A 27,576-nucleotide genomic window follows, 5' to 3' on the forward strand; every position below is an offset into this window, starting at 1 on the left:
CTCGTTTCATTGTGACCCGCTTTATTGCATTTCACAGATGTTGCATTTTTTACAAATTGAAAGCAAAAAGATGACAACTCATTTTATTGCGATACTCGCTTTGTTGTGATGGTCTGGAATGGAACCCGCAATATCCCTGAGGTATGCCAGTGAAGAGTTGTTTTTCTCTATAGAAGATGTAAGTTCAAATTAGATATTTTTGAGAAATCCCTAGTGCTGTTTCTACACCTTCTATAAGCTAGTCAATGTCAGTAAAGAAAAACAGAACATCCATCTCAGTCTTCCAGGCAACTTTTGGGCCAGTCAGCACTGATTACTAGCAGTGGCATGCTGGCAAATGTTTAACACTTGGCTCTCCGGGTGAGACTAGCCAGGATTTGTAGCTTTTGCCAATTGCCGTGGTGCAAACACTCCCAGCATGGCTGATCTCAAGCCACCAACACCTTGCCACTGAGAGTGGAGCCCGAAAGATGCCCAGCAGCGCTCCTTCCCATCGCGTGTCCGCCACACGGAGACAACATCATACAGCACTTCAAGAACACAGGCATAGAAGGATTAGGAAGTGATGAGTTTTGAGTAGCCGTTCCCTTTGTTTTTCATGTATTTTAAGTTTCTATAATTTAATTTAAATAATGGCTGTATTTAACAAATAGCTCTTAAAAGTTTAACAATCAGCTTTTATAAGCTGGTGGGGGCTAGCCCAGCATATCACTGAATTCGTGTCCCAAAGACAGCAAGATTCAACTTTTCCTTTTGCTTTTTAGACTGTGGACAAACTACTGATGTCAGCAGCAGGAATTTGAGGGACTTTGGACTATTAATAAATACAAAGCACATAAACCCTGTGAGCATGCCATGGATTTGTTTCAATTAAAATGCATCTACATACAGCAATGATCACCGAGCTTTATAATTTCAACCTATATTTTCAAATTCAACTAAGAGTGACCTTCAGACGCAGAGTGTGGTCCATACAGGAGACAGCCAGTGGAGTGGAGCAGGTGACTCTCTGCCTCCTTCCCGGGCAAACAGCTCTGACCACAAGTCAGAACCAGGGAAGAGGAAAGGAACTTGAGTAGCCAGGTAAACCTCTAATGATTTGCCCAGGGAGGACCCAGGGGCCAGAACCCAGTTTAATTTCTTCTCTGCGAGCACTCATTGTGGAGAAGTCCCGGCCCAGGCGTCGGACGCTGCTCCGCTGCTGGCCCAGCATCCCTCGCACTTCGGTCTCTGCTGGTGCTCCAGGAGCCAGATGCCTTCGCCTGCCTCCTTCACCCACTTTTACCTCTGGTAGCACTCTGAGCTTTCCATTCCAAGTGCTTTGTCCTGGGTGAGAACTGTAACAGAAACAGACAGACAAACCAACCGACCGGGCAGCACGTTTCCGCAGCCCTGATGCCGCGGCAGCGATTACTCATCCCGAGAGCTCACCCGGCCCTTCTGTTTCTCTGCTGCCGGCGGCTCCTTGGGGAGCCGAGTGGAAAGTCAGACCTGCGAGTTCTGGCAAAATGTTGGTGGGAGCAGTTTGTTGAGACCAGTGTCTCGAGCTTGGAGAATATGTATTTCCTTCTGTTTTCCTCGACTGGGGGGTTTATTAAGTGTTAGTTGACATTTAGCAAATATTCAATACTACTTTTTTAAAGATTTTATTTATGTTTAGAAAGAGTGGGGGGGGGAGGAAAAAGGAGAGGGAGAGAAACAGTGCTGTTCCAGAGCTTTGACCGGCTGCCTCTTGCATGCCCCCAGCCCACTGCGCCACCCTAGTCAAGGCGCAGCCAGTACTTCCCGAAAGTGTGGCCTAAACGAACACTCTGTCCTGAGTGGGGGGCTGGATGGCGACGGGCACCTGCCACGTCAGAAGCAAGACCGTAGTTAGAGCTGCGTGGGGGGTCCTTGTTCTCAGGGCTTTTAAAGTGATTGTTTAAAGGGCGCATGTGTCTGCCTGCTGAGAGAGGCCTCTGGCTGCTTGTTCCTTCAGTCTTGGCTTCCTGTGGGGGGCAGTCAGGGCTCTGACTGGGTACCCCCTCTTAAGAAGTGGCTACATGCCTGCTGAAACAGTTGTGGGGACTTTGAGAGCTCTGGGCAGAAAGGCCGCGGCGTGCTCAGGGTCATGCAAACAGCTTTGGGACCCCCCTGCCTGGGGTCCGGGAGTGAGACTCTTCTGAGGTGGTGTATCTGCCCTGAAAGTGCTTTTTTTTTGCCACTTGGCCTGAGGGACTTCTTTTTGGAAAAAAAAAAAAAAAAGTGTGAACCAGAGTCAAACTCCTAAACTGCAAAGATACAGCCAATCGGGCTGCTGGGCTGAATTCCAGCCAAGGAGGCAGGCTCTGCCTTTCAGTGCCCGGCACAGGCTGGAAAGAGCCTTGGCCCATGGTCCTGTGGCACGGTGGGGAGCAGGAAGCCAAGTTCATATCCTTGCCCCTCTCCTAGAGAAACCATGAGTCAGCCTGCCCCCGCCGCTGCTGCTGCCCTAAGAGCGCGGTGTGGACAATTGCATGGCAAGGCAGGAAGAGGGGAAAGGAAGCTGTGGAAAAATAAACACTTCCTCGCATGTTACTTGAAACAGAACAGCAGTGCTGGTGTGCTAAGGTCCAGTGTCTCCCACAGGTCCTCCCTCGCCCCCGCCCCGCTCTGTTTTCCTCCTCTTCTGGAGAAACAGATTCTTTCCTTACCTGATGAGAGGCCAGGGTGCATCCTGTGGAAAAACAGCAGCAAGATGTAGAAGGCAAAAGCCAAGCAGCCAAAGATCACGCCACAGACCAGGAAACTGTAGCTGCCCTGAGCCTGGAACACCTGCCAAAGGGGAAAACAGACACACAGGCCATCGAAACCTCCCACGGAGATACACTGGAGGAAGCGGCCTTCTCGGGCCCTTGGCAGGTTTTCTAGTCAAGTTGGGGTCTGTTACACCAAAGATAGAGCCATGGGTAGCGGGGACGCCTTGGCCTTGTTTCAAGGTCACGTTTCTGGAGAAGACAGAAACCTGTTCTACTGTGAGGGTTGGACCGGGTGAGCCCTGCCTGCTGTCCCCTTTCAGCTCTCTGTCTGGAACCTTCTGAAAAACCTCCCCATCTTCCTTAAAACCCCAATCGTACTAGGTGTTTCTCTACCCACCAGGCCTGACCAGAATTTTGCTGGGGAGATTATAGATATCCTCCTGTTACAGAGAATTTTAAACATATGCCCGAGTAGCACATGGAATCCCGTGGACCCGTCGCCAACTTCAGCAGCGAGCACCAGCTTGCTCTGCTGCCCCCACGAGACCACAGTGAAGCCCTGCCCGGCCCTCGAGACGCTTCCAGGCAGAGGGCGCCGGGGACGGAGCTCTCCCCACCCAGTGGGGCAGAGGCAGCAGAGAGGAGCACAGGGAGGAGGGGGATTTGGGAATCCGAAAGAGCTGGGTTTGGATGTTATCACTGACAGTTATTAGAAGTGGGATGACTGAGGGCAAACTGCTTAATTTATCTGAGTTTCAGTGTCCTCCTCTGTGAAAGGGGAATGACAATGTCTACGTTATAGTCTTCAGTAGAAAGTAGACTTATTTTTTCCTATGGAACACATAAACTGCGGTGTGTGTAACAAGAATGGGGAGAGTCGGTCTGGGGTCAGGGCAGGAGCTGGGCCGTGGAGCTGGGCCCTTTGCAGGGTGGCTCAGCAAAGGCCACGAGAGGTGGGCTGAGGGGGCGGCAGGCAGGGAAGGGACGGATAAAGGCCTCTGCGGCTCAGTCCATCCCAGGCCTGGGAGCTACACAACATTCCCACGGGCCCCTCTGGCCCTGCTCCCAGACATGACCCATGTTTGCTTTGGATGCTGCAGTCCTTCCCAGCTCCGGTCCCCTGTTTGGGGCTCAGCTTTCAGGGCTGGCTCAGAAGCGGAAACAGATAACAGAGTGGGTCCCGCTCGCTTGGGTTCAGGAGACACTGGCCGCACTTTCCCATCTGCTTGGAGGGGTGCTCCCCAAATGCTCTCCCTCCCCCCAGAGTTCCCCACATACCCAACCAACCAGCATCTGGAGGGCCATCTCGCCAATTCCCGCCCCTGTCACCAGCACTGTGGTGGCACAGCCTACACAGAAAAGAAGGATTTGGTTTAGTAGGGAACAAGTCGGGGGACAGAAGTCAGCCGGTGTAATCCAGGTTATTTCTGGGAAGCCTGTGGAAAGTAGCATGGCTGCCTAAGAGGACTCCTTGGGACTCCTAACATTTCTCAAACTTCAGCTCTTAATTGGCTTGGGAATGCGTAGGTCCCGCTGTCATTATGTCCCTTCCTTGTTCTGAGACCTTCAATCACTCACAATTTTCCTCCCAGTGAATTCCAAGCTGTTTAGCCTGGCGTTCAGGGTCCCTCCCAATGTGACCCCCACCAGCTTTTCCAGAAAGATCTCCTGATCTCTGCAGGACAGCCCTCCACCGGTCAGAACAGTGTCCTCGGTGCCTGGCACCACACTGGCCAGCCGCACCTCTCATCCACCTGGCGACATGGCCAGACTGCCAGGGCCCAAACTTCAGAGGCAAACCCGGGCGTCGGGCCCAGCTGTGCCACATGCTAGCTGAGCAACCTCAGGCGAGTCCTCTCCCTTCTGTAGGCCTTGGTTTCCTTCTGTAAAGTGGGCACCACAGCGCAGCTTGCGCAGGGCTGCCGTGCGGCTCACTCTGGTGCAGTGCGTGGAGGTGCTCACTCAGCAAAGTCCTGACACACAGCAAGCCCTTGAAACCAGGCCAGGTCTGGCTTCCACCCTCCCATGCTGCCTTCAGGACAGAGTCCAGGCGCCTTAACGTGGTCTCCAGGACCCTTTATAATCTGTCCCTGTGGAGAGCGCAGACGCACCTCTCCCACCACCTGTTCCCAGGCTGCCCTCTGGCCAGGAGGAAGCTTCAGTTTCCCACACGCCCGCAGCCAGGTCCAGACCTGTGCTGCTGCTCCTCTTCGTCCCTGAGCTCCTGCTCAGCGTCCAGTCCTAGCTGAGATTTCCTTCTGCAGTCTTCTCCCCTCGCCCTGTCCCCAGACCTGGGTCAGCTGCTCCCTGTGCTCCTGCAGCCCCCTCACCCTATGCTCATGCACCCCACTGTCTGTGCAGGCTTTAGGTCCCTGAGAGAGGATGGTGCCTTGCATTTTAGTTCTGTGACACATCACTGCCTATTACCAGCACCGTGGCCAGTGTATGGTAGACACCGAGCGTTTTTATTCTGGGCTTCACGTTCCTCTTTTAGTCTCTCGTTTATGTTATTACCTGTCTCTGTTCCTTTGCTCCCACACTGGCCACTGGCCCTGCCCCCACCCCACCCTTCCCTGAGTGCCTTTCCTTTCTCCTGTCTTTCCAAATTTTGGGCCAGCTCACATCCCATCTCTTCAATGAAGCTACCTCGAGATTTAACATTGGTCCCTCCCTGGTCTGAATTCCAGTGGTACCCACTGTCTATTTCACTCATCCGCTCAAAAACCTGCCAGTACATTCCGCGCACTGACTCAGCGAGGGGAAAGAAATCAAATCATCCAAGGCCACAAAGCCAGGGAGAGGGAAGGCAGGACTGACTTGGGTCTGCTGATGACCTTAAAGCCCTCACTCTTGTCCTTGTGCCTTGCTGGTGCCCACAGGGACTGCCTTGTCAAGGAGAGGATGCAGATGACCAGGCACAAAAGCCTCAAAGGGGTCAAACACGAGAAGCAGGTACACAGGAGGGGATCTTTCCAGTGCAGGTCAGAGAAGCTTCCCCGAGAGGCAGAAGAGGAGGAGTGGGGTAGAGGGTTCATCAGGTGCCGAGCGTGGAGGGGCAGGACGGCTGTGCACCACCGGGGAGCTGCTGGCTAGAACACGGGCTCGGAGGGGGAGGAAAGGAGCTCCCAGGAAGGCGTGAAGGCCGGAATCCGCTCTGTGTTCCGGCCTTCCCTCCGCAGCAGCGCCAGGGCCTCACCCCGGCTCCACGTTGGAATCTCCCAGTGGCTCAGGGCCAATTGCATCAGACTTTGTGGAGGTGCAGCCCAGGTGCTGGGTTTTGTAACAAGTGCTCCAGGTGACGCTAACGTGGAACCAGCACTGAGAACCTCTGGCTGATGCAAGTGTGAAGGCAAAGGGACAAGCCACGACCTGCCACAGCAGCAGTGCAGGTGATGGGACAGCAGGAAAAGCTGGGTGCTGTTACGTAGTCCAAGCAGGTGGGTGAGGACAGAAGCCTGAACTAAGGCTGGGAGGGGAGATGTGAAAAGAGGATGGTCTGGTGACCACGCACAGGCGGAACCAACCAGCATCATTGCTGTGACTACTGCTTAACATTTGCTGTAGCTCAGAGCCTGTGGAATACAGTGTGTGACAGATGACATCAGCATTGTTTCATCTACCCACTTGCGGCTTGGGGGTTACCCTTGGAGTTCAAGGACCCAGGTCTCCTGTCTTGGTGCTGTGGGGAGCCAAGGTGGGTGCAGGTCCCACTGCTCCGGCGGCCGCTGCCCCTGCAACAATCCCACCTCCTCCAAGGAAAGCATTGCCTCCTCAGTGCCAGCTGTCCAGCACTCTGGGGCATTGCTAGTTACTTCTAAGGGCAATGTTAACTGCTCAAAGCAGGAATATTTTTAATTAACTCATTTTACCAAAGACTTTTGCTGTGTGCACTTGGGAGGCTACAGAACGAGAACAGAGATTTGAGACAAGAAGCCATGTCACAGACCATTGTCAGCTGTGGTGGCCTCCTTCTAACCCTGTACGGCTCAAACGACAGCCACAAACAGCAAAGCTCGGAGGCCCCATCACTGTGAAGGTGTTATACAAAGTCCCCTTCCTGAACTTCCCCGTGAAACGCTTGGAGCGCCCGGGCACGACACACAAAGCGCCAGCGGTGGGCCCGCAGGCCCTCTACGGGAGAAAGCAGAGGGGAGAGGGAGACTAAGTGCTTCTCTGCAGCCTGAAGTCACGTACGCAGGTCGTGACGTTGAAGATTAGAACAACCCCGTTTACAGACCCCTTCCCCCCCGTCCGGGGCACGTTTCTGTAAGGACGCAGGGCAGTGGTCTTCCTGCTTCAGCAGCACAGAAGGGAGGGGGGCAGGGGGTGCGGCGCCAGCCAGGGGGTCCCCCGCCCCTGCACACTCACCTTTGTACTGCAGAGCGTCCTCCGTGTAGGCGAGCATGCTGGGGAAGGTGCTGCTAAGGAACAGCCCCAGACTGGCTGTCCCCACAAACAGGAAGATGACATTGTAGGAGAAAGCAAGAAGCACCAGGTACGTCACCACCACGCCAACCTGTCACGGCAGTGATGGAGGTGATTAGAAATTGGGAAAAACTGGGCGTCCATGGGAAAGGAAAAGCCTGGAGGAGTCAGTCCAGCCTCGGACAGTTAGGCCTCAGGCACCGCGCCGTGACTGGTGTGCCACCCTGTGGAACATGTGGGCACTGCACCTGCCTGGTCTGGTGTCTGCCAACCAAGCCCTGAAAATACGACCAGAGCCAGGAGGTGAGCCCAGCCGGCCATCTCCAGCAAACGGCCGACTACACAGGCTTAAGAAGCACTTGGTGAGGGAGTAGCGGTGGTCCCCAAGGCCTTATCTGCGAGTGAGCGTGGGAAGCTCCGCCCAAGTCATCAGCTCCCCACCCTGCCGGCTGGGAGGTGGGAGTCCTCCACTACCAGTGAACAGGAGCCGCTTCTCCTTCCACAGAAGCAGTGAGCTTGGGGGGCGGGGGGGAGCTTGGGGTAGCAGGAGAGGTGGGGGGGTGGCTGCAGGGTCCCCGGCGTCTAGGAATCCAGACAGAGCTCCCAGAGAGGGGCGGTGGCTGTGGCAGGCCAGCATGGCTCCCCCCAGATTCGGCTGATTCCGCGGTGGCTGGAGACCCCTGTGGTGGGCCAAGGGACTGCAGGGCTTTCTAGCTCAGTCAGGGTTTGTGTCACATGGAAACACTTTTGGTCAAATGACTCTCAAAATTCTCTAAAAATGTATTTCTGTAAATATTGACTGATTTCTATGCCAAACACATCTGGGAAGACACCCAGGCGGCAGGGGCCTGGAGGCGGAAGACCCAGGTGCAGGCGGCACCCGTACTGCGCCCTTGGGGAAGCCGACCTTCGGACCCCCAGCTCACTCTCCTGTCCAATGGGCTACAGAAGCTACACTGAAGCGGGGCGGGGAACAGCAGCAATGAAGGGCTCCAGCCCCAGGCTTCGCACAAATGTCAGTCCCAGCATTCGCGTGTGAGCTCTTCTTAATGCTGCAGGAGGACCTACGAAACCCCGCGGTGCTGAGGAGAAACTACCTGGGGGAGTCTATCTGTTTCCAGAAAAAACAGGATCTAGGGAGCAGAAGGCGTGGGAGGGGGCACAGCCAACCGGCCCAGGGTGCCTCGCCGGGGAGTGTGAGGAGGGAAGGGCCTTTCCCACGCCCTGGGGGCCCCTGCGAGACTGGCTCCAGCTGGAGAAACAGCCAGGACTGCAGCGGTGGGCCCTGTCCCCTCTCTGTCCTTCAGCGGCCCCTCGGCCTGCGTGGGGCCTCCGAGTCGCCAGGGCCCCGGTGGAAGCGCGGAGCCCTCTCTGGGGGGGACTTGCTGCCCGACGGGGGAAGGATTTGCAGCAGCAGTGGTGGAAGGAAACATCCCCTTCGCAACACCAAAGACTCCTTTCGTGCCGTAAAAACATGAAGGCAACAGGCCTATCTATGGCTCGTAATAGAATGTATTTCTTTGGCATAAAAAATGGTCCCACAGATCCATCTGCTCTTTCTTCCTTCTCAGCTCAATTTTTTAAAAAATGGATTTTATTTATTTATTTTTTAGAGAAAAAGGAAGGGAGGGAGAAAGAGAGGGAGAGAAACATCAATGTGTGGTTGCCTCTTGTACGCCCCCATCTGGGTACCCGGCCTGCAACCCAGGCATGTGCCCTGACTGGGAATCCAACCGGCGACCTTTCCGTGCACAGGACAATGCTCCAGCCAACTGAGCCAGGGCTGTTGTGTTGCTTCTTTGTCTACATTTCCCCTTGGTTCAGCTTGACAGTTTCAAATACCCCTGTGCCTGGACTCTTAAATCCATCCCTCCAGCCATGACCGGTGTCTAGAACTCCAAACTCGCATGTAAAACTGTCCCTTTGACATGTCACTGGATGGCTAGCAACGGGGCCTGAATGGAACCTTTCCTCTCCTCCCACAAGTCCACTCTTCATTGCCACGTCAGTTAACAGCATTCCCATCCCCCCAGAGCTCCACCTGGGTATCTGAGGCAGTCCTTGAGCCCTCCTTTCCTCACCCACATTCTTGCCCACCGTTCCTCAGAAGATGTCCAGGACCTCTGCGCCCCTCCAAGTCCGTCCTGCCTGCCCTCGTCCCCGCCACTCTCAGGCCTGGACTGTGGTGGTGGCGTCTCCGTCTCCTCTTAGATTCAGGAAGTCTCGGTTGGGCCCCAGAATTTGATTTGCCTTTTTGAAAACCTTCACTCCACGTGAGTTCTCATTGTTGGTGCCTAGGATGCTTCAGACTTTCTTCCTTCTCGCAACCCCAGACGCCCACCTCACTCCTCTCTCTAAGCAGCTGGCCGCTAGTCCTACAGAGGCTGACCACCAGCACTGCCTATGCCCTCACCGTTCTCTCCCCCTCCCTCCCAGGGTCACATCGCCCCAGCTCCACGGAGAAGGGGCTCCCTCTTCCCTGAATTTCCCACTTCCTCCCCCACTGCTCTGCATCCCCTCGCCCCTACCCTGGGGCCTTCTTCACTCAGTTCCCCACAGCGGCACCCTCGCAGGCGCCCTCCCTGCCCGCATCCCCCTTTCTCCGCCTGTGAACACACTCACATCACCCTGACTCCTGTGGAGCCGACCTGCCTTCGGCTGAGAGTATTTGCAACACTCATGCCTCCACCTCCCACCTCCCTCTCCCTCTCAGCCTCTTGAGTTTGGCTTCTGCCCGCCCAACCTCCCATCTGCCTTGAACGCAACTTTCTTTCTTGAAGGTCATAACCCAGTACAAGCACAAATCCAAAAGCCTTTCTTGAGGCTCATCATCTTTGGTCTGGGTAGCCCCGACATTACTTCTTGACCCCCTATCTGCTAGAAACTCAACCCAAGGAAGGACTTTCTGCAATAGATTGGGCTACCTGGCAAGGTGGTGAGTTCCCAGTCCCTGGAGGTGTTTAAATAGACTGTGTACGTCCCCTCTGTGAGGGGATGCCATCGAGGTGATACAAGCCCTGCGGAGAGGTTGGGCTGGATGACCTTCCAGGAATCTGTCATCTGGATCCCTTTGTCACAGATGGTGACAGAGACACAGAGCAGCTCGGAAGTTAAGACCCATCGCGCAGGCCCAGACCTCCTGCCTCCTGGGCAGGCCGGGTCCTTGAAGGCGGCCCACGTGCCAGGCCGGCTGCTTGAGAATTACCTGGAAGAGTTTCAAAATGCGAATCCCCAGGCTTTGGCCCCGATGCTGAAGGCCAGGGGCTCCCCGGCCTCCACTAGTCACAAGGCCTGACCCCTGGGCACTGAGGTGACACAGGAGGACCCAGTCCTGCTTCCCTTGTGTTCTTGGCAGGTTGTCAGCGGGGTCTGCACCCCACACAACAGGAGTCACCACCCTCAGCCCCCTCCATTTACGAGTGCGAAGTCAGGGGCCCAAAGAGGGGAAGGGACCCCTCCGAGACCACAGCACCCCTCCTTCACCAACATTCCCCCCCTCCCTCTGCTCCTACAGTCCCACTCTGGTGGCAGAGCTCCGTCCTGAGAGAGAGTCTGGGTGCAGTGGCAGGGCTAGGAGGGAACGGTTCTCCACGTCTCCTCCGAGAAGTGACAGGAGGCCACTTACCACGTTGATGCACACCATGGTGGCTGGCTTCATCCTGGAGGAGATGGGAATGGAGACAAGGTGACCCAGGGTGATGAAGCCCCAGAAGAGGCTGGGGAGGTAACCGGCCACCTTGTGTCCGACAGACAGCGGCTTCTCCACAGCATAGCTGTACACGAAGGTAGAATACACCCCCTGCGGAGAGGCAGGGCCTGCTGAGCACACCCGCAGTGCGGCCGGTCCACGGTCCTGGGACCGGGAGCCCTGGCCATGGGGGTGTGGGGAGGCCCTGCCCCCAGGGGTTCATCAAAAAGCGGGCTTGGGGCCAGGGTCACACAGCACACACAGGCTGGAGCTGAGAAGAAGGCCCGAGGGCCACAGCTCCTGGACTGCCCAGCAGAGGCCTCTGGGTTCCAGGGGGGGCGTCCCACAGGGAGCCCGAGGGGCCTGGGCACGAAAGCTCTGCAGCCCCTTCACCAGAGCAGGGCTCCAGTAATTGTCTTATTTATCAGGATTCCACAGAAAGTTTTCTGTTGAAGAAAGTTTGTTTTGCTGCAGGAAAAAGAAAAGGCGTGTACAAGCATCTCATTTTACAGCTGAGAGGGCAGAGAGAAGTGACTTGCCCAAGGTCACACCGAGCGTTGGGAGTCAACCAGCACGGTCACGAGTACCTGCTACTGGGTCACCTAGTTTGTAGGGCCTTCTCTTTGGAGAGTCCCTCACATGGCAATCAGTTAACCAGCCATTTAAAACTGTTATAATCTAATCCTTAGAGATTTCTGGGAAAAGGCATTAAATAGTGTGACAGAGGTCACTGGTGGACCGAACAGCTGGGCCTGTAGCTTGTTTTTACAGTGTGGCTTAAGCAGCCCAGGTGTGGAATGTTCCAGGAAGCAGTGTCCTGGAGTTCACTTGGCATGATTTCTACGTGGCAGAACAGGGCTCTGCCCCTTTAAAAGAGTGTGGGTGGCCTGCACTCAGTAACAGACCCGTGGGCCCCTATCCACAGGTTAAGGAAAATGTGAACAATTGGCTGGGACAGAAGACCATAGTACTCAGGGTCTGTGAGTGATCCCAGAAACAGTCTCCCACAGGACTTTTGTTTTGTTTAAATTTTTGGATCAACTGAACTATAGGTGAGGTCTCTAGGAAACCTTGATGTTCCTCTCTTTCTCTCGCCATCCCCAGGTTTGAGTCTCAGGGTGGAGGGTCCCCCAAGAAGGTGCACCTTGAGGGCAGGCTCACCGTGATCCCATCCATCATGAACAGGACCAGGGCAGCTACGATGTGGATGGCGAAGAAGGAGTAAGAGGCTCCTTTGAAGTTCTTCCTCTGGCAGCAGCTGAACAGGTCTTCATGTGCTGGGTGAGACACAGGAAGCCCCGGTGAGTCTTAGCTGCTGCTCCCCGCCTCTGCGTGCCCCACGGAAGCCGCCGGCAGAAAGGAGGACCACCTGGTGCCTCCTACCTTCTCTAGCTTCAACCAACCATCTGTCAGAAACAGCCCCTGGCCACCTCACAGCCCCAGTGAATGCAAGGCTCAGAGAGGTCGGGTAACTTGCCCAAGGTCACACAAGCAGGGGTAGGCAGAATGGGGGTTAGAGCACAAGTGTGCCTTCCTCATTCCCCGGGCGAGGCTGCTCCATCTCCTGCCTCATGGTGCCAAGGTTATTCTCCAACCACTATCGCCTGTGATCTACCTTCCCCCTCTGGGGGAGGGGTCACCAGAGTAGCCTCTGTATGGGGCTGTGAGCATGAAAGTTCATTAGAGCCCCCACCTGGGTGTGACTGAATCTTTGGGGGCAGCGAGGAAGCGTCTTCCTTCTCAGGAGGCTGTGTCTCCAGGGCGAGCTCATCTGCAGACAGGAGCAGTGGCCTCCTCTGGGGGCAGCAGGCCACCAGCCGCTCTTTGGACAGCAGGAACAGCACGGCCATGGGCACCGGGAGCTGGGGGGAGGCAGAGGGTCAGGACAGCCCTGTTCCCGGCAGGCTCCCCCTCCTGTGCCTGGCCCCCTGCGTAGGCCCCCAGGTCCTGGGAAGAGACAACTCTTTTCCAAGGGTGCCCACCTGAGAGGTGTCCCCCGCTACTGTGGTCTTGACCCAGGGCAGGCTGGTGGAATTGCTGCTCAACCTCAATGACATCTGTCTCCCTGAAGAGTCAGGTGTTTGTCACATGCAAAGTTTAGACTCACACAGGATCTCCGTGGGCACAGGAAAGGTGCCAGAGACAGACTTGTTTCCAAAGAAGCTTTGCTTCCATTCATCACCGTCCTATGAACCTGCTGGGGGAATTATCATCTCCGTTTTCCAGATGGGGCAAGCAGGCTTGGAGTTACCACTTAGTCAGAACCCATTAAACGGGGATAGACCTGAGGGGTCAGCTAGAGGCCCAGCGAGCATCAGTGCTGGTGACACAGCTGGCTTGGGGCAGAGCGGGACTGTCCCTGGGGCATCCTGAGCCTGTCCAGTGCCATCTCCACCCCGGGGGGCCGTCTGGGGGATGGTGCACCCTAAGAGGGTTGAGGCTGTCCTCAGGCGTGGAGCTGGGCATCTAAACGGGAAAACAGAGGTGTGCACTCCTTTTGCTTTAAAAAAATGCTTACTGCAAGCAACACACACACACACACAAGCCCAATGTTAAGTTCACTGCTATTTTTTACGTTAAGTCGCTTAGGTTTTATGAACGCCCCAGAGTTCTGGGGCGGTGCTCTTCGACCTTTCTGATCATAGGGCACACACATAAAATTCTGCAGCACACCAAAACGAAGTACGTTGTTTGCTGCTCTGACCAAAAAATAGGTGTAATTTACAGGTTTTTATTTATTTATTTTTAGAGAGGGGGAAGGGAGGGAGGGAGGAAGGTGGGGAGGGAGAAGAGGAGAGAAACCCTGCTGAGCTGCCTCTCAAACGCGCCCGACCAGGGACCGAGACTGCAACCCCAGGCCTGTGCCCTCGCTGGGGATCAAACCAGCGACATTCGTGGGATGACACCCGACCAACTGAGCCACACTGGTCAGGGCTGATGTCGTATTTTTAATTTGAAAATCTACAGGAAAAGGGATCAGTGCCCCAGACTAAACAGTCAGACGCTGCATGTTTAAAATTTGGGGGGCTCACCTGCGGGCCTCTCGTGCCACACCGGTTGGAAACCGAGGCCCTAGAGTGATGAGAAATGCCTCCTGCTTCTGAGTTGCCCGCAGAAGCCTCTGCCACCTCCCTCGGGTGCCCCGCCTCTGTCTAACCACCCTGGCTGCCAGGGCACCCTCATCCAGTCTAGCCTCTGCCTTGCTGCAGCGGCTCCATGCAGTTCCTCCTGCTTAGGGGACAGAGGAAGCAGGGGGCTGTGGAAGTTTCCCAGAGGCCCTTGGGCTCCTCTGGGCTGAACGAGGATAGAGGCGGAAGTCTGTCTGGGGCTGCTTTGAGGAGCCTTCTCTAGCATGGAGCCAGGCTGGCTCCTGAGCATTTTCCAAGTCACCTGAACACCAGCCTTGTGCTGACACCGACCTCTGGCCACCTCGGGAGCCTCCCTTCACACTCAAAACCAAGGCAAAGTCAGACTCCGCCTGCAGAGCTAGAGCCACACTTTGGGCCTGAACGGAAAAAGACAGTCCTGGCCCTCAGGAGTGCCAGGTCCGCAGGAGGAGATGCAGCTCTCCCTCCAGTCTGCGGGGGGAGACAGGAAGCTTGAACACCTGTGCTGGCAGAACGCCTGAGTGAAAGCCAAGGGGGCAGCTGTAAAAGGGGCCGGCTGCCCGGGCGGGGCTTTCCGGGGAGGTGGGCGGCAAGAAGGACCCCACCCGGGGCCCTGCTGCAGGAACACACTCCACCTGTGCGGGCGGCCCAGGGAAGGCAGGCTCCGCCTTAGAGTCAGACAGTGCCAGGTGGGCTGCTCCTGTGTGTGCACATGAGTGTGTGTTTGTGCACATGTGCCCGAGTGCTTGGAGAGCCTCACTCTCCTCCGTGGTGACTGTTTATCTCCAGACACAAACTGATGGGAAAAGTAGGAAATCCCACATCAAACGAAGTGCCTCCAGCCTGCGCCTTGCGGGGCAAGAGAAAACAGACCTCAGGCTCATGATGCTGGACGGGCCAGCTTCCGGTCCCACAGGCCCAGCCTCGACTTTGTACTGGCAGTCTCCCTCCCTCCACAGTCCCCCTTGCAGAGATCAGGCCCGAAGCCGCATTGTTCCCAAACAATGGCAGGCTGGGCAGAAAAGGAAAAGAGCAGAGGGAGAGGGGGCATTTCTGAGCCCCTGGGGAAGACTCTGCTGGAGGAATGGAGGGTCACGGAGGAGGAGAAGGGGAAATGGGCCGTGATGGCTGGGCAGCGGTTGGGAGGCTGTGCCAGAGTTGGGCTCCAGCCGGGCCGGGCCTCACGCCGGCTGCTATCAGGCCTTCGAGCCAGAGGCGGTGTGACACCCTGCTGCTCGGTGGGGCACTGAGGTCTCAACATGCACAGCGTCACTCTGAGCCCCAGCAGAAGCCTGCACCCAGCGGCCTTCCTCTGGAGGGCTGGCAGGTCTGCCCAGTGCAGAAGTTCTCAGAGTGACGAGCCCACAGTGACTCCCTCCCCAGCCAGCAGGCCAGTGGCCAGCTGGAACCCTCCCCACCCCCGGCCCACTCGAGGCCCAGGTCGGGAGGCCAGGGCTGCTCCTGGTGTTCCTGGCAGTCTTTCCCACGCGGGGGCAGGCGTTGGGCTGGGGGAGTCTCCCCCCCACTCCTGGCCACAGCCGAGGCTCACGTGGGAGAGCCCTCCTGAGGCTGCAGAGCGCCAGAGGCGGTTTCCTGCCAGAGAGCAGGCGGAGCTGACCGGGAGGGTGGAGCTGGGGGTTCCGAGGGGCCTCGGAGTCTGGCTCGGTCACAGCGAGTCGGTTGTGTCTCTGCTGCTGTGCTCCCTCCAAGGCAGCCTTGGCAGGGGTTCCCTGGCAGGTGGCCCTGCCTCAGAGGAGCTGCCCTCACAGCAGGGCACAGGCGAATCCCACCGGCCGCTGAGGGCCCTGGAGAAGAGCCTGTCCCGCCCTGCAGTGCTTGCCCCAGGGTCAGCCTCATCCAACCTCAGAGGACAGGGCTGGCTCTCCCACAGAACCTGGAATGACTTGAAAGGCGGCCCTGGTTTCATGGTGCTAAAGCCGTTCACTGCTGCCTCTCCCATGAGAACTGCACTCACAGGAGGTCCCAGCCGAAGGACCTCAGAGGGAACCTTTTGCAACCCTCTTTGTGTTCAGATAGACCCTGGGGGTCAGCTCTCCCACCCTCTTGTCCTCCTGAGGACGCGCATAGCCCCAGCTCATATCTCAGAGACAGATGAACCTTAGCCTGGAGCGGGAATGGACTGGTCCACGTGACTGCCTGCCCGGCCCCACCCAGCCCACCCCGGCTGTACTCACGTTGATCAGGGCCATGATCCAGAAGGCGTAGGACACGCGGGTTCCTGCTCGGTCTGGCGTGGACAGCCCAGGGAGCGTCCCGTTCGACCAAGACCGGTGGCTCAGGACCCTGGAGGCATGGAAGAGGTGGCTGCTGGAAGTGGCGTTGGCTGTGGCATTGGCAGGCAAGCAGTCATCCTCCGAAAGGAAGGGGTCAGCGATAAGGGGGCTTAGCAGAGCCCCAAAACCCACAAAAAAATGAAGAACCTGGGGAGGGAGGAGAGAAAGGATGGGGTGATGGCCCCAGTTTCATACCCGTACCCCACCTGGTGCCCCATCTGGGGAGCCCCTGCTGAGCCCAAGGGGAGCAAGGGAGCGGGAGGCAGGAGAGAGGAAGGATGCGCTCCTCAGCCACCTGCGTGTCCTGGGGTGACTTGCTGACAGGGACCAATCCCCTCTCTTACTCTCCTTCCTTTCCCAGATCTTCACCCCCAGTGAGAGGTTGTTCCCGTGTTAGCATCCACTAAAGGGAGGTCGCTTAATACAGGGAAGGGCGGAGCCAGAGTCGTGGGTAAGTGGAGGATGAGGAAAGGAGGAGAAATGCAGACAGAGGGGGGAAGGAGCCGGAGGCAAACAGCAAGCCCTCCCATCATGCCGCTTCCTGTCGACAGAAAGTTTTCTGGTTAGCGCTTAGATGCTTGTGACCCCCGCAGGCAGGGGTCATTACCAAGTGCAGAGATCCCAGCCTAGCTGGTTGCACCGAACTCAGACCCTGGTGCTCTTTGTGCTCCAGCACCCTGGCCTAGAGAAAAAGTCGCTGAGGTCAGGGGGAGAAGGGGCCAGGAGAGATGGACGGGTGGACAGGCCCCCCCCCCCCGCCCTGCCCCAGCACCACTGTGGGCTCACCTGGAGGAAGATGGCCGAGTCCTTCTGGTAGATCCTCACCAACTGCATGTTGGCCACGGTGTCGATGCAGCCCATGGCCAGGCCTGCCAGCGCCATGACAGTGGCCAGCACCTTCACATCGCGGCAGAAGGGGATGACAGCGAACACCAGGGAGATGGTCAGAGAAGAGGTGAAGAGCGCCCACAGGGACTGGGCCAGGCTGTGGTCACAGAGGCTGAGGTCAGTGGAGGGGCGCAGAGCCCTGCCAAACGCAGCGCCCTCCTTGTCCTCCATGCACTGGGTGGCCCCAGGGGACCATTCCCCACCCTCCGGTGGCGGGGGAAGGAAGCCAAGGGAGAAGCCCCGCCTCTCACTGGCTGTGGGTTAGAGGAAAGATGTTTAACGTGTCTCAGTCTCAGAGAACAGCACCCCCAGGCTGGTGCCAAGGACTCCAGAGAAGCATGTGACAGGGGTGGATGCAAGGGGCTCTACCAAAGCGTGACCGCTATTATTTTACTTATAAGCAATTTAACATGGTTTACCTATCAATGATTAGAGAGGAATCTTCTTCAAATATTTCAAAGGAACTGTGGCACATGCATGAAACCGGAGGTGCGGTGGGCGATGGAACCGGACCCCAGATCCCCAAGCCGGGCCGCAGTGTGCACTGTCCACACGGGAATGGAACGCAGGCCCCTCGAGGGCCGCACAGCCCACCGCAAGGCGTTGGAGGAATCTGGTGACCCCTGTATGGGCAGAGGCGACGGGCCCTGTGCCTGGCCAGAGTCTGGATGGGAGGCTTCTGTGGCCGTCCCCACGGGCAGCGCGCCCCGCCCCCAGGAGCCCACCACAGCCAGGCTGCGGCCGTTCTCCACGAGGGAGTGAATGGATGCGGAAATGAACGAAAGAAGTGTCGAAGGCTCCGTTACGGCCTTTTTGGTAGGTACACTCTGGCCGACAAACACTCTCAGAGAAAGGAGCGAAGGTTTATATTTTCTGGGACCCGTGTGAAAGGCTACTGTGGAGCCGGGGAGACTGGGCAGCAAGACGGCTCTGGAAGGAAGTTGTGGAGAAGCTTTCTTAAATTGGGAAAAGTTGGGGAGCCCCAGTCAGCCTCTGTGGCTGCCGAACCTGGAGGGGTGTGGGGTATGTAGCAAGAAGACACGTCTGAATTTCTAACACACCAGAGAAGAGAGAAGTGCCCCCCAAACCCTGGCAAGCTGTCTGTTCCAGGAGGTTCTTGCCTCTGATCCCTTGGCTCTCAGCTTCTCATCTTTCCTGTCTTTGACTGACTCTGGAATCAGGGGCTCTGCTGACAGCGGCAGCCCGTTACATGCTTGTTTCCAGTGGCCTGCCGGCGAGATTGCTGAGCAGGACCCCCGCCTGTCACCCACTCCACCCTGGTCCCCTGAAGACAGCAGGGAGGCCACGTTGTGGGGAGGCCCCAGCCCCCACCCCCACCCCAGCAGCCCTGCTGCGGCCCAGCACCGAGAGCCTGGACCGCTCACCCTCACCGAGCTTCTGCTTCCTGCAGCCTGGTGGCTGCGCCACAATTTCCCCCATGGTGCCAACACAGAGGCAATGCCTGCAACTCTGAGAGCACTAAGAACAGCGGCCCTTGCAGAACAGCGCTCTCTCTCCCCTTCCTTTCACCACACAGGTAGACTACGGGCCCCCTGGGTGGCCCAGCTTCAGGAATACCAAGAGGGTCCCCTCTCTCCCTCTCAGATGTCCCCTGCATTGACCTAGTACACAGTGGGCGACATTTCCGCCACCTGAATCACTGCTTTGTATCCGTGGTGAAGCACAGATGCTCTGAGTACAACCACTCGAAGAAAGGAACACACCATCACACTGCCCCAACACACCTGAGCAAGGGGATCAGGAATCGGTCCCGCAGCGAAGTCCTGAGGGAAGGGGAGGTGGGACGGTGGCCGTGGGGCAATGCGGGGAAGCAAAGCTGGTTTCCAGGGCAACACTAACATCCGTTTACCCGGCCAAGACATCTGTGCACGTGACAATGCTGAGGGAGAGTTTGCAATTTCTGACCCACAAGTCGACTGAGGCTGGGGAAGGCCGAGAACGTAGCCGACAGAGCCTGGACTTAAACCCGAGTCTTCCATGCCACGCTGTTCTTCCAAGGGGGGCATGTGTGGGGTGTGAGAAGGCTGGTGCCGGGTCTCAGCCCCAGCCAGGCTGGAGGGGGCGGCCAGCAGGGAGCGAGAGGCTGGGCTGTGCAGAGCCCTGTCTCAGGAAGCAGTGGCGAATCGCTACAGTCTCTAGAACATGGGCCCCCAGCGGTTCCTCTGCTGGTGTTTATGGGATCTCCAGAGGCTTTATATTATAACTGCTGGCTTCATCGCAGGCCTCCCAAGGCATCTGCTGCAGCCCATTCATTGCGGGGCCCCAGGCCTGGCACTGCGCTCGGCCCTGGGAAGGGGCTGGATGTTGCTACTGAAAGGGAACCAGTGCTGGAGGAAGGCGTGTCTTGTCACTGCACACAGGATGGCCTGGGGAAAGGGACTGGAGACTGTTGGGGGGCCGATGTGGGACTGTATGGGGGTGACAGAGAGACAGAGACCAAGAGGCACCAGAAGGCACCGAGTGGAGCAGCAAGAGGCTCAGGAAAGGGGCCGGGTTGGAGAAGGGCTGAGGCCAGCGGGTTGCCCTGTCCAGGCCTCTCTTCTATCTGTGTCTTCTCGCCTTATCACTCGTGAGGACACTTGATGCCCACAGGGGCTTTCTTGTCGCAAGGCCCAGGGACAGGCAGGAGGGAGGCGTAAAGAGAGAACCGGCAGGAAGGAGAAGCTGCGGAGATGTGCCCACATCTCCTGCCACCCCCTGGGCGGTGCTGTGAGCCTGTTGCCCACCAGGGGGGCCAAGGAAGGGCCCAGATTGTACCAGGGGATGGAGACCCGTTCCGGTGAATGGCGGTGCCACACCTCGGGAAACCGTGGTTGAATCAGGGCTTCTCCTGGGCATTCCAGAAATCAGCCTGAACAAGTCTCTTTAGAACAGCATATTGTTGCTGAGAAAAGGGGGTCTCACGTGCACCCCAGAGCCAGACTGAAATATACTAATCAGCCTGGCCACTTAATGGTTTGGTCAATGGCCCCTTCTAGGAAAGTCGATAATTGATAATTTTTAAATAATAATGGCAAAACAGCTCTGTAATTAGAACACTGGCCCGGCCCCTCTGCCACTTCCCAGCGGGTGGCGCTCTGAGCCTCAGTTTCTTCCACTATAAGACGGGGCTAGTGGACTCCGCCGCATGACGCTGCTATGCAGTCAGTGTGATGTTCCAGCCTGTCCTCCTTTCTCACTCACTGGGATCTTCCCTGTCACCTGCGGTCCCCCGCCCCGATGCTCACCCCTCCCTGCGGGCTCCCCGAGAGAGGACTGCCAGGCCCAGAGAAACATGCTGTACAGGAGGGCGCAGGGGCTGGTGCCAGCTCTGTGACTCGCCCCCAAGGCTCTGCCACTGTTCCTGCTGCAGCTCCCTCCGGGGTGACTTTGGAGGCTGGTCCAGGAACAGCTAGAGTGACAACATGACAGAAGAGTCCTGCCCCTCATGTTACAGATCAGGAACCGGGCCCAGACAGGGGAGGAGGGCAGAGTAATGCTGAGCTGGGATCCGGTTTCCTGACTCCCAATCCAGGCAAAGCCAGTGCGGTATCATCGACCTGCCCTCCTCTGGTCCTAGGTTCAGAGGTTAACTCAGGTCAATTATAGGAAGAGCCCCACTCCCAGGAACAGCCCCAACCGTCCAGGGAACCCTTCTTTAGGAAGCCTGAGAAATGTCCCAGTTACTCATTGCCAGCTCCACACGGAAGGTGCCAACAGGGAGGGAGGGCAGGGAGCCAGGTCCTCCCCCTGCCTGGTGGTGGCTCTGCTGGAGGTGCCAGCCCCACCAGTTTGCTGTGTGGCCTTGAGCACACTGCTGACCTTGTCAACCAAGTGCTCTGTCTTACCCAGAGAACACACGTGATCACCTTGACCTGGCTTTGCTGTGGGCAACTTCCCTGGCCCAGAAGACGAGGGGCTACTTGGCTTCCAAACAGGGGAAGGATCCTCGTAGTAAGACATCAGCTGCCTGTCCTGTCTTCCACCCGCCAGGGGTGGGGACACTTACTGCTGAAGCCCAGCCCCTTATCACCAAAGAGAGTGACCCCAGATTGAAATGAGTGGCCTCCAGGGGGGCACTGACATTCTGCTCACATCTTTGATGCACAGGGTCCCCCTGTTCCCCCTGGATGACCCCTGGCCTGGAAAGCCCGGGGGAGAGGACAGCGAACAGAGCCGAGGAGGGGTCAGGCATGTGCACACCTCCCCGCCCCACAGGGGCAGGCAGCCCAGCGAGAGGATGAGAAGCCAGAGACGGGGCTCCCTCTCGGAGCTAGGGCAGGCTGGGGACTACAGTTGAAGCCAGGGTGATAGCGAAGGGTGACTCAGATTGAGGAAGGGGCCAGGGAAGAAGCAGCCCCCTCTAGTTGGGTCACCCCAGCCCTGATACCCCAGCTGTTCAGGGCTCTGTGTAATGCCTGGGGGTCCCCAGAGAGAGGAACAGCCCAGCCTGTCTGGGGAAGATCCCATCCTAAGGCACGACTCATTGCCTGCAGATTCAGGTCTGGGCTGCGCCAGGTACCTGAGGGCGGGTCCTGGCCCAGTGGGTGCTGGGCTCCCAGGGAGTGCTCCTTACAGGTTGGCTGGACTTGCAGTGCTGTTGGCCAGTAAGGCCTCTCCCCCCGTTCTCTGCATGCACGGCTCTCTCCTGTCATTCAAGTGTCAGCTCAAATGTCACCTTCTCAGAGAGGCCTTCCCTGACCACCTCAGTTACCCTCCCCAAGTTCTGCTCCTCCGCCTCCTTACCCAGCTTTATTCCCCTCATTTCACTGAAATGACCCTCCAAAAGGTGAGCTCCAGCACAGCAGGGGACCTGTCTGCATGCTCACCCCCACGACGGGGTCTGGCTCAAGAGATGTTTGTTGAGTAAGTGAACTAAGGGGGAGTTGGGATGAGTTTTGTGATATTTTTTTAAACAAAAAAATAGATATATAATTCACATACCATAACATTCATCTGTTCAAAGTGTACAGTTCAATGCTTTTAATATGCTCAGAATTATAAACCCATGACCACAATCTAAATTTAGATTTAGATTGCACCCCAAAAGGAAACCCATACTGGTCTGCAGTCACCCTCCATTCCTCTCCATGCCCCACCCCCAGCCCCAGGCGAGACTAATCTACTTTCTATACCTACAGATTTTCCGATTGCGGACTCTCAAATAAATGAAACCATACAGCACGTCATATTTTGTGTCTGCTTCTTTCACTCAACATAGTGTTTCAAGGTTCCCTCGCATTGTAGCACATGGCAGTAGTTCCTTCCTGTTTATGACTGAATAACAGCCCACTGTAGAGATGTACCACATTCTGTTGATGGACATTTGGTTTGTTTCCTCTTTTTGGCCATGATGAATAACACTGCTATAAATATGCATGTACAAGTTTTGTGTGGACATATGTCTTTATTTGAGGCATATACCTTGCCATGGAGTTGCTGCGTCATATGGTAACTCCATGCTGAGATGGATTTTTAAAGCAAGAAGCACGCCTGGTGGCTTCTGGCCCAGGTTTGTTGCATGCTGCAAGGTGGACAAGCTGCAAGGTGGACCAGCTGCAAGGTGGACAAGCTGCAAGGTGGACAAGCTGCAGGTGGACAAGCTGCAAGGTGGACAAGCTGCAAGATGGACAAGCTGCAGGTGGACAAGCTGCAAGGTGGACAAGCGGCAGGTGGACAAGCTGCAAGGTGGACAAGCTGCTGGCAAAAGAGGCGAGGCTTTCTGGATGGGAGACCAACCAAGGGCCCAGGTCAGAGGAAGGAACTGGCTTTTGTATCGTGTCCCCACGGGGGCCAGCATCTTACAGAAGCAGGTCTGAGAGGAGCCTGGGGAGCCTTGCACAGAACACTGGGTTTCATGCAAGGGGCAGGAGAGGGTTGGAGCTGGGTCTGAGGCAGGGCGGGACTTGCAGGGATTTGAGAAAAAAGGAAGGTAGAGAAGGAGATGGTGACTAGGGCAAAGAAGGGAAGAACTTATAGAGGCTTCAGTTAGCAGGGTATATTCAGGGGAGAGGCCAGGGCGGGGCTGGGAGAAGACTGGGGAAGCCCTGAAAGCCACTTTTCCACCCTGATGCCTTTGAGATAAAGGGGTCTCCCAAACTGCCCAGGGTGGTTAGACAGGTCCCCAAGAAACCAGGAAGAAACTCTGAACTTTTGTCTAAATACACCCTCCCTCCTCTTTCTGACAAAGCACATACAGATACTCCTCACCTGCCAGGTGGCTTTATGTTTTACTTGAACTATTTTCTGCTCTCCTAAGGAAGGTCTTCCCCTGATTTTTCTGACCCAGTTGCACTCTTCTCCCTCTTGGCCTGCCTGTGGTGACCTCCTTCAATACCCCTCCATGCTAGAAGGGAAGAGAGTGAAGGAGGGGAGGGAAGGAGAGGACGTGTGTGCACACTGGCCCTGCCCCGAGCCAGGGCTTCCATCTCCCCTGCACCCACCCTGACATCCAAGGCTTTCCACACCCAGTCCCTCCAGCACATGTCACTGTGGAGGCATCCAGAAACTATCCAGCCCTGGCTGTAGGTCTGGGGCACGAGGCAGGCAGAACTGAGACCGAATCCTGGAGAAAGAAGAGCTGCCTTCGGGATTCCCTCTCTCCAGGGCTCCGCACCGCCCGCACCGCCCCCTCACACCGCCCCCCTCAGCAGCTGGCCCTCTCTGGTGTTCAGCCAATCCCCCACTGACAAGCACTAGCCGGGTGCACAAGCCAGTAATCACTTAAGCTGAAAAGCACTTGCAGGGAGGGGTATTAGCATTTTAACTGAGATGTGGGGAGGCCCCAAGGAATCAAGCTTTAGAAGCTGGTTTCAGAGCCCGTGGAGGTCGGTTTATTGGGGTGAGTTGGGGGATGGGGAATCATATCCAGGCCTAGCTAGGAGGTGACCCCCCACTTACCCACAGGTCAGCCCTGTGATATCCCCCCACTTCCACAGGAGTCTGCTTTGCTCTTAACTAGAAGAAAGGGATCTTTGCGACATTTCGTCTTCGGGATGGAAAGACTAAGGTTCAGAATTTAAACCTGAAACACTGACAGGACCTACTGTCCCCACCCTGCTCTACGCCACCCTCCGATCCCAGCAGGAAGCCCCAAAGGCCCACAGCTTCCTTCCCAGGTGGGTCAGCTGAGAGACAGCCCACGCCTGTGCCCAGGAGTGCAGGTTGTGACTCATACCCTGAAGACAGATGCCTGGTTCTACAGACAGATGCCTGGTTCTACAGACAGATGCCTGGGCTCAAATTCTGACTAGGCCTCCGAATAGCTGTGGGACCTGCGGCAAGTCTCTTAACTGCTCTATGCCTCAGCTTCCTCGAAATAGTATTACTCTTCGGGGTTCTCATGAGGGTGAAATGGGCTCATATAAGTGAGGTACTAAGAACGGTGCCTGGAACTGGCTAAGTGCTCAATAAAGTTAGTCACTGCCGTCACCATTACCATTTTTCCTTTCTGTGAGTAGCCTTCCTGCTGCGGGGCCCTTTCCACTGCTTGTCCAGAGCCCCCTGTTGAGCAAGGAACCTTAAGGGAGGTTCAGAGCCAGGGAGGGAGAGATGGTCCAGCTGGACGTGTATCTCTGTTCTTTTCATGAGGCCCATGCCGTGACCTGCCACATAGGGTTGCACTCATGCCCCCTCTGGTGCTCTGCACTACTCGCGCTCCTGAAAAGTTCCAGGCGAGGGGGCTGTTATAGATCAAAACACTCAAAACACAAGAAGAAAAACAGAAGAATACCTTGATAGATTTCCAATCAAACCTCTAGGCAGATTACCTCACACCTGTCAGAATGGCTAGTAACAATAAATCGACAAACAACCAGTGTTGGAGAGGATGCGGAGAAAACGGAACCTTTGGGCACTGTTGGTGCGTATGCAGACTGGTGCGGCCACCGTGGAAAGCAGTATGGAGGCTCCTCAACAGATTAAAAATGGATCCGCCATGTGACCCAGCGACTCCACTCCTAGGCATTTATCTGAAGAAACCTAAAACACTAATTCGGAGGTCCGTGCACCCCTATGCTGACTGCAGCGGGAGTCACAACAGACAAGGTATGGAACAACCCCAGTGCCCGTCAACTGACGAATGGATAAAAGTGGTACACATACACAATGGAGTATTACTCGGCCATAAAAAAGAACGAAAAGGCCACTTCTGACGACCCGAAGGACCATGGACCTAAAGGATATGACGTAAAGTGAAATAAGTTGGACACAGAGACACAAATGCCATGTGACTTCACTTATATATGGAATCTAAAAAATACACAAAGAAAACAGAAATAAATTCATAGATGCAGAGAACAAACTGATTGTTGCCTGATGGGAGGGAGACTGGAGAGGATGGGTAAATGGACTAAGAAATACAAACTGGGCCCTGGGCAGGTAGCTCAGTTGGTTGGAGCATCATTCTGAAACGCCAAGGTTGCTGGTTCAGTTCCCGGTCAACGCACATACAAGAGTCAACCAATGAATGCATAAATAAGTGGAGCAACAATCGAGGTTTCTCTTTCTTTCTCTTTCTTCTTTCCCCTCTCTCCCTCTCTAAAATCAATAAATATTTTAAAAAGTACGAATTGACAGTTATAGTCACAGGATATAAAATATAGAATAGGGAAAATAGTCAAGAATATTGCAATAACTGTGTATGGTGCCATATGGGTACTAGACATAGAAAGGTGATCATTTTACAAGGTATATAAATGCCTAATTGCTGTGTTATACACCTCAAACTAATAGAATATTGTATGTCAAATGTAATTGAAAAAATAAATAAAAATACACCTCCAGATAGAATCAGAATGGATCTTGAGTTTTTGACTGTCTGAGTCCCGCATACATCCAGTCCTGCACAAACCCATGGAAACACAGAACAGAGAGGTGCTTCTTAAGAGGAGAGGTTTTGGGTTTACAAAAGGATTCGGTAGTGGGGATAATCACTCCCTAGTCGACAATTAGGGAGTTTTATCATTTGGTGGCTTAATGCGGGGCCATCGGTACGGCACCTGTGCCCCTCTGGCATCAGCCGTGGAGTGAGGTGGACGGGAAAACCCACCCTCTAGGACGCCTCCAGCAGTGAGTCCGGGACGGCTGCCCTTGCCCCAGACCGGTCCCCCAGAGGTTTCTCTGAGATAGCCCAGCTGTGGTTTTGTTCCCAGGCCGTCTGCCTACTTGAGCCCAGGCAATCCAGGAAACCATGCAGCCCAGAGCCCGGACTAGGAAAATCTCCCAGCAGCTTCTGGCTTGCAAGTCATCTATCTTCTGTTTTGGGTCTGTTTTCCCAGCTGCACTAAGCCAGTGATCCTGCCACCTTTCCAAAGGGCTCCTTGAAGGCGGCTCTGTCCAATTTGAGTGGGAGAAGAACGCTCTGCAACGAGACCCTAAAAGGGTCTCAGGGCCGTGCCAGGCACTCCGGACACCGACCCTGGGCAGAGGCCAGGGAGGAGTAACGGGGGTGAGGGAGTGGGGGGGACCCTGGCACAGGGCGAGAGGGTCACCTTACCAAGCTATAAGACACCCTGGACCTTCCCCACAAGGCCCCAGTGAAGAGGTCCTGTGTGTCTCACAGGCAAAAGGGCTCAGTCTCCAAGGTCCAGGGCAGGAACCGCGGCCCCTTAGAAGCAGGAGCACACAGGGCCTACCGGTCTGTGGCCACCCCGGGAAAGGGGCAGCCTGAGTCTGGCACTGTTGGTGTGAGTGGAGCCTGGCCCAGCGCGCTCTGTCAGAGCTCTGCGCTCTGGCACCTCGCAGGGCTCCTGAGGTGACACTCCCATTCTCCTTTCACCTCACTTCCAGTTCCACCCGCCCGCCCGGCAGCAGGGGCCAAGGGCAAACGTCAGACCCACTGTGCAGGAGGGGGAAGCTCCCACCTTTGCAAACTGCATCGCCCATCTCCCGTGGAGTGGGGGTGGGGTGGGGGGAGCGGGGGAAGCGCTGGGTTTACCCCCTCACAGGGGTGAGTGAAGGCCAAAAAACAATCCAGAGATCACCTTCGATCCCGAGGGAGAGTTTTGCACGGAGAGCTGGGGTGGGGGACAGAGGCAGCCTTTCAGCAAGGGGGGCACAGCAGGCAGAGTGGGGAGAGGTGGTCGCAGCCCAGCACCGCGGGGACAGTGAAGAGGGAGGCGGGAGGGAAGGGTCCGCGCGACGAAGGCCGGTACTCACGTCCGCTTGAAGACGCCCCCGATGATGCTTCCCAGCAGGAGGCAGAGCTGCTGCGAGAAAAAGACCCAGGAGATCTGGGACAGCGAGCTGTGTGTCTGGCAGCGCAGGTCCAGCAGCGTGGGGCCCAGGAAGGCGATGCACAGGCCGAAGCTCAAGAAGACGCTCCAGTAGGTGAGCGTGGGCTGCAGGTTGCGGCGGAGCAGCCCGGACAAGCGGCCGTCGCAGCCCATGGCCCCGGCTGGCGGACGGACTGGCAGCGGCTGGCCCAGAGCGTGCGGTGCCCGAGTGCCGCTCGCCCG

General features: G+C 56.3%; 1 protein-coding gene across 3 annotated transcripts; it reads right to left on the bottom strand.

The window, feature by feature from the left end:
• On the bottom strand, nucleotides 1–27,576 carry MFSD4A (major facilitator superfamily domain containing 4A). 3 transcript variants are annotated; one of them, XM_053667993.1, is made up of 11 exons: nucleotides 27,278–27,576; nucleotides 17,018–17,216; nucleotides 16,133–16,378; nucleotides 12,938–13,024; nucleotides 12,524–12,692; nucleotides 11,992–12,107; nucleotides 10,768–10,941; nucleotides 7,086–7,233; nucleotides 3,996–4,066; nucleotides 2,673–2,793; nucleotides 1–1,337 (listed from the first exon to the last, which is right to left on the bottom strand). In XM_053667993.1, exons 1-11 carry the CDS (start codon nucleotides 27,505–27,507, stop codon nucleotides 1,282–1,284), a joined length of 1,617 nt encoding a protein of 538 aa, XP_053523968.1. In that variant the 5' UTR covers nucleotides 27,508–27,576; the 3' UTR covers nucleotides 1–1,281. The 3 variants fall into 3 exon arrangements, with proteins under 3 accessions (XP_053523968.1, XP_053523969.1, XP_037011244.1); XM_053667994.1 differs by having other exon boundaries at nucleotides 10,768–10,801; nucleotides 11,975–12,107; XM_037155349.2 differs by lacking the exon at nucleotides 12,938–13,024.

Source organism: Artibeus jamaicensis, unplaced genomic scaffold, assembly GCF_021234435.1.
Source record: "Artibeus jamaicensis isolate MK-2021 breed Jamaican fruit bat unplaced genomic scaffold, CSHL_Jam_final contig_475, whole genome shotgun sequence".
NCBI classification, from domain to species: domain Eukaryota; kingdom Metazoa; phylum Chordata; class Mammalia; order Chiroptera; family Phyllostomidae; genus Artibeus; species Artibeus jamaicensis.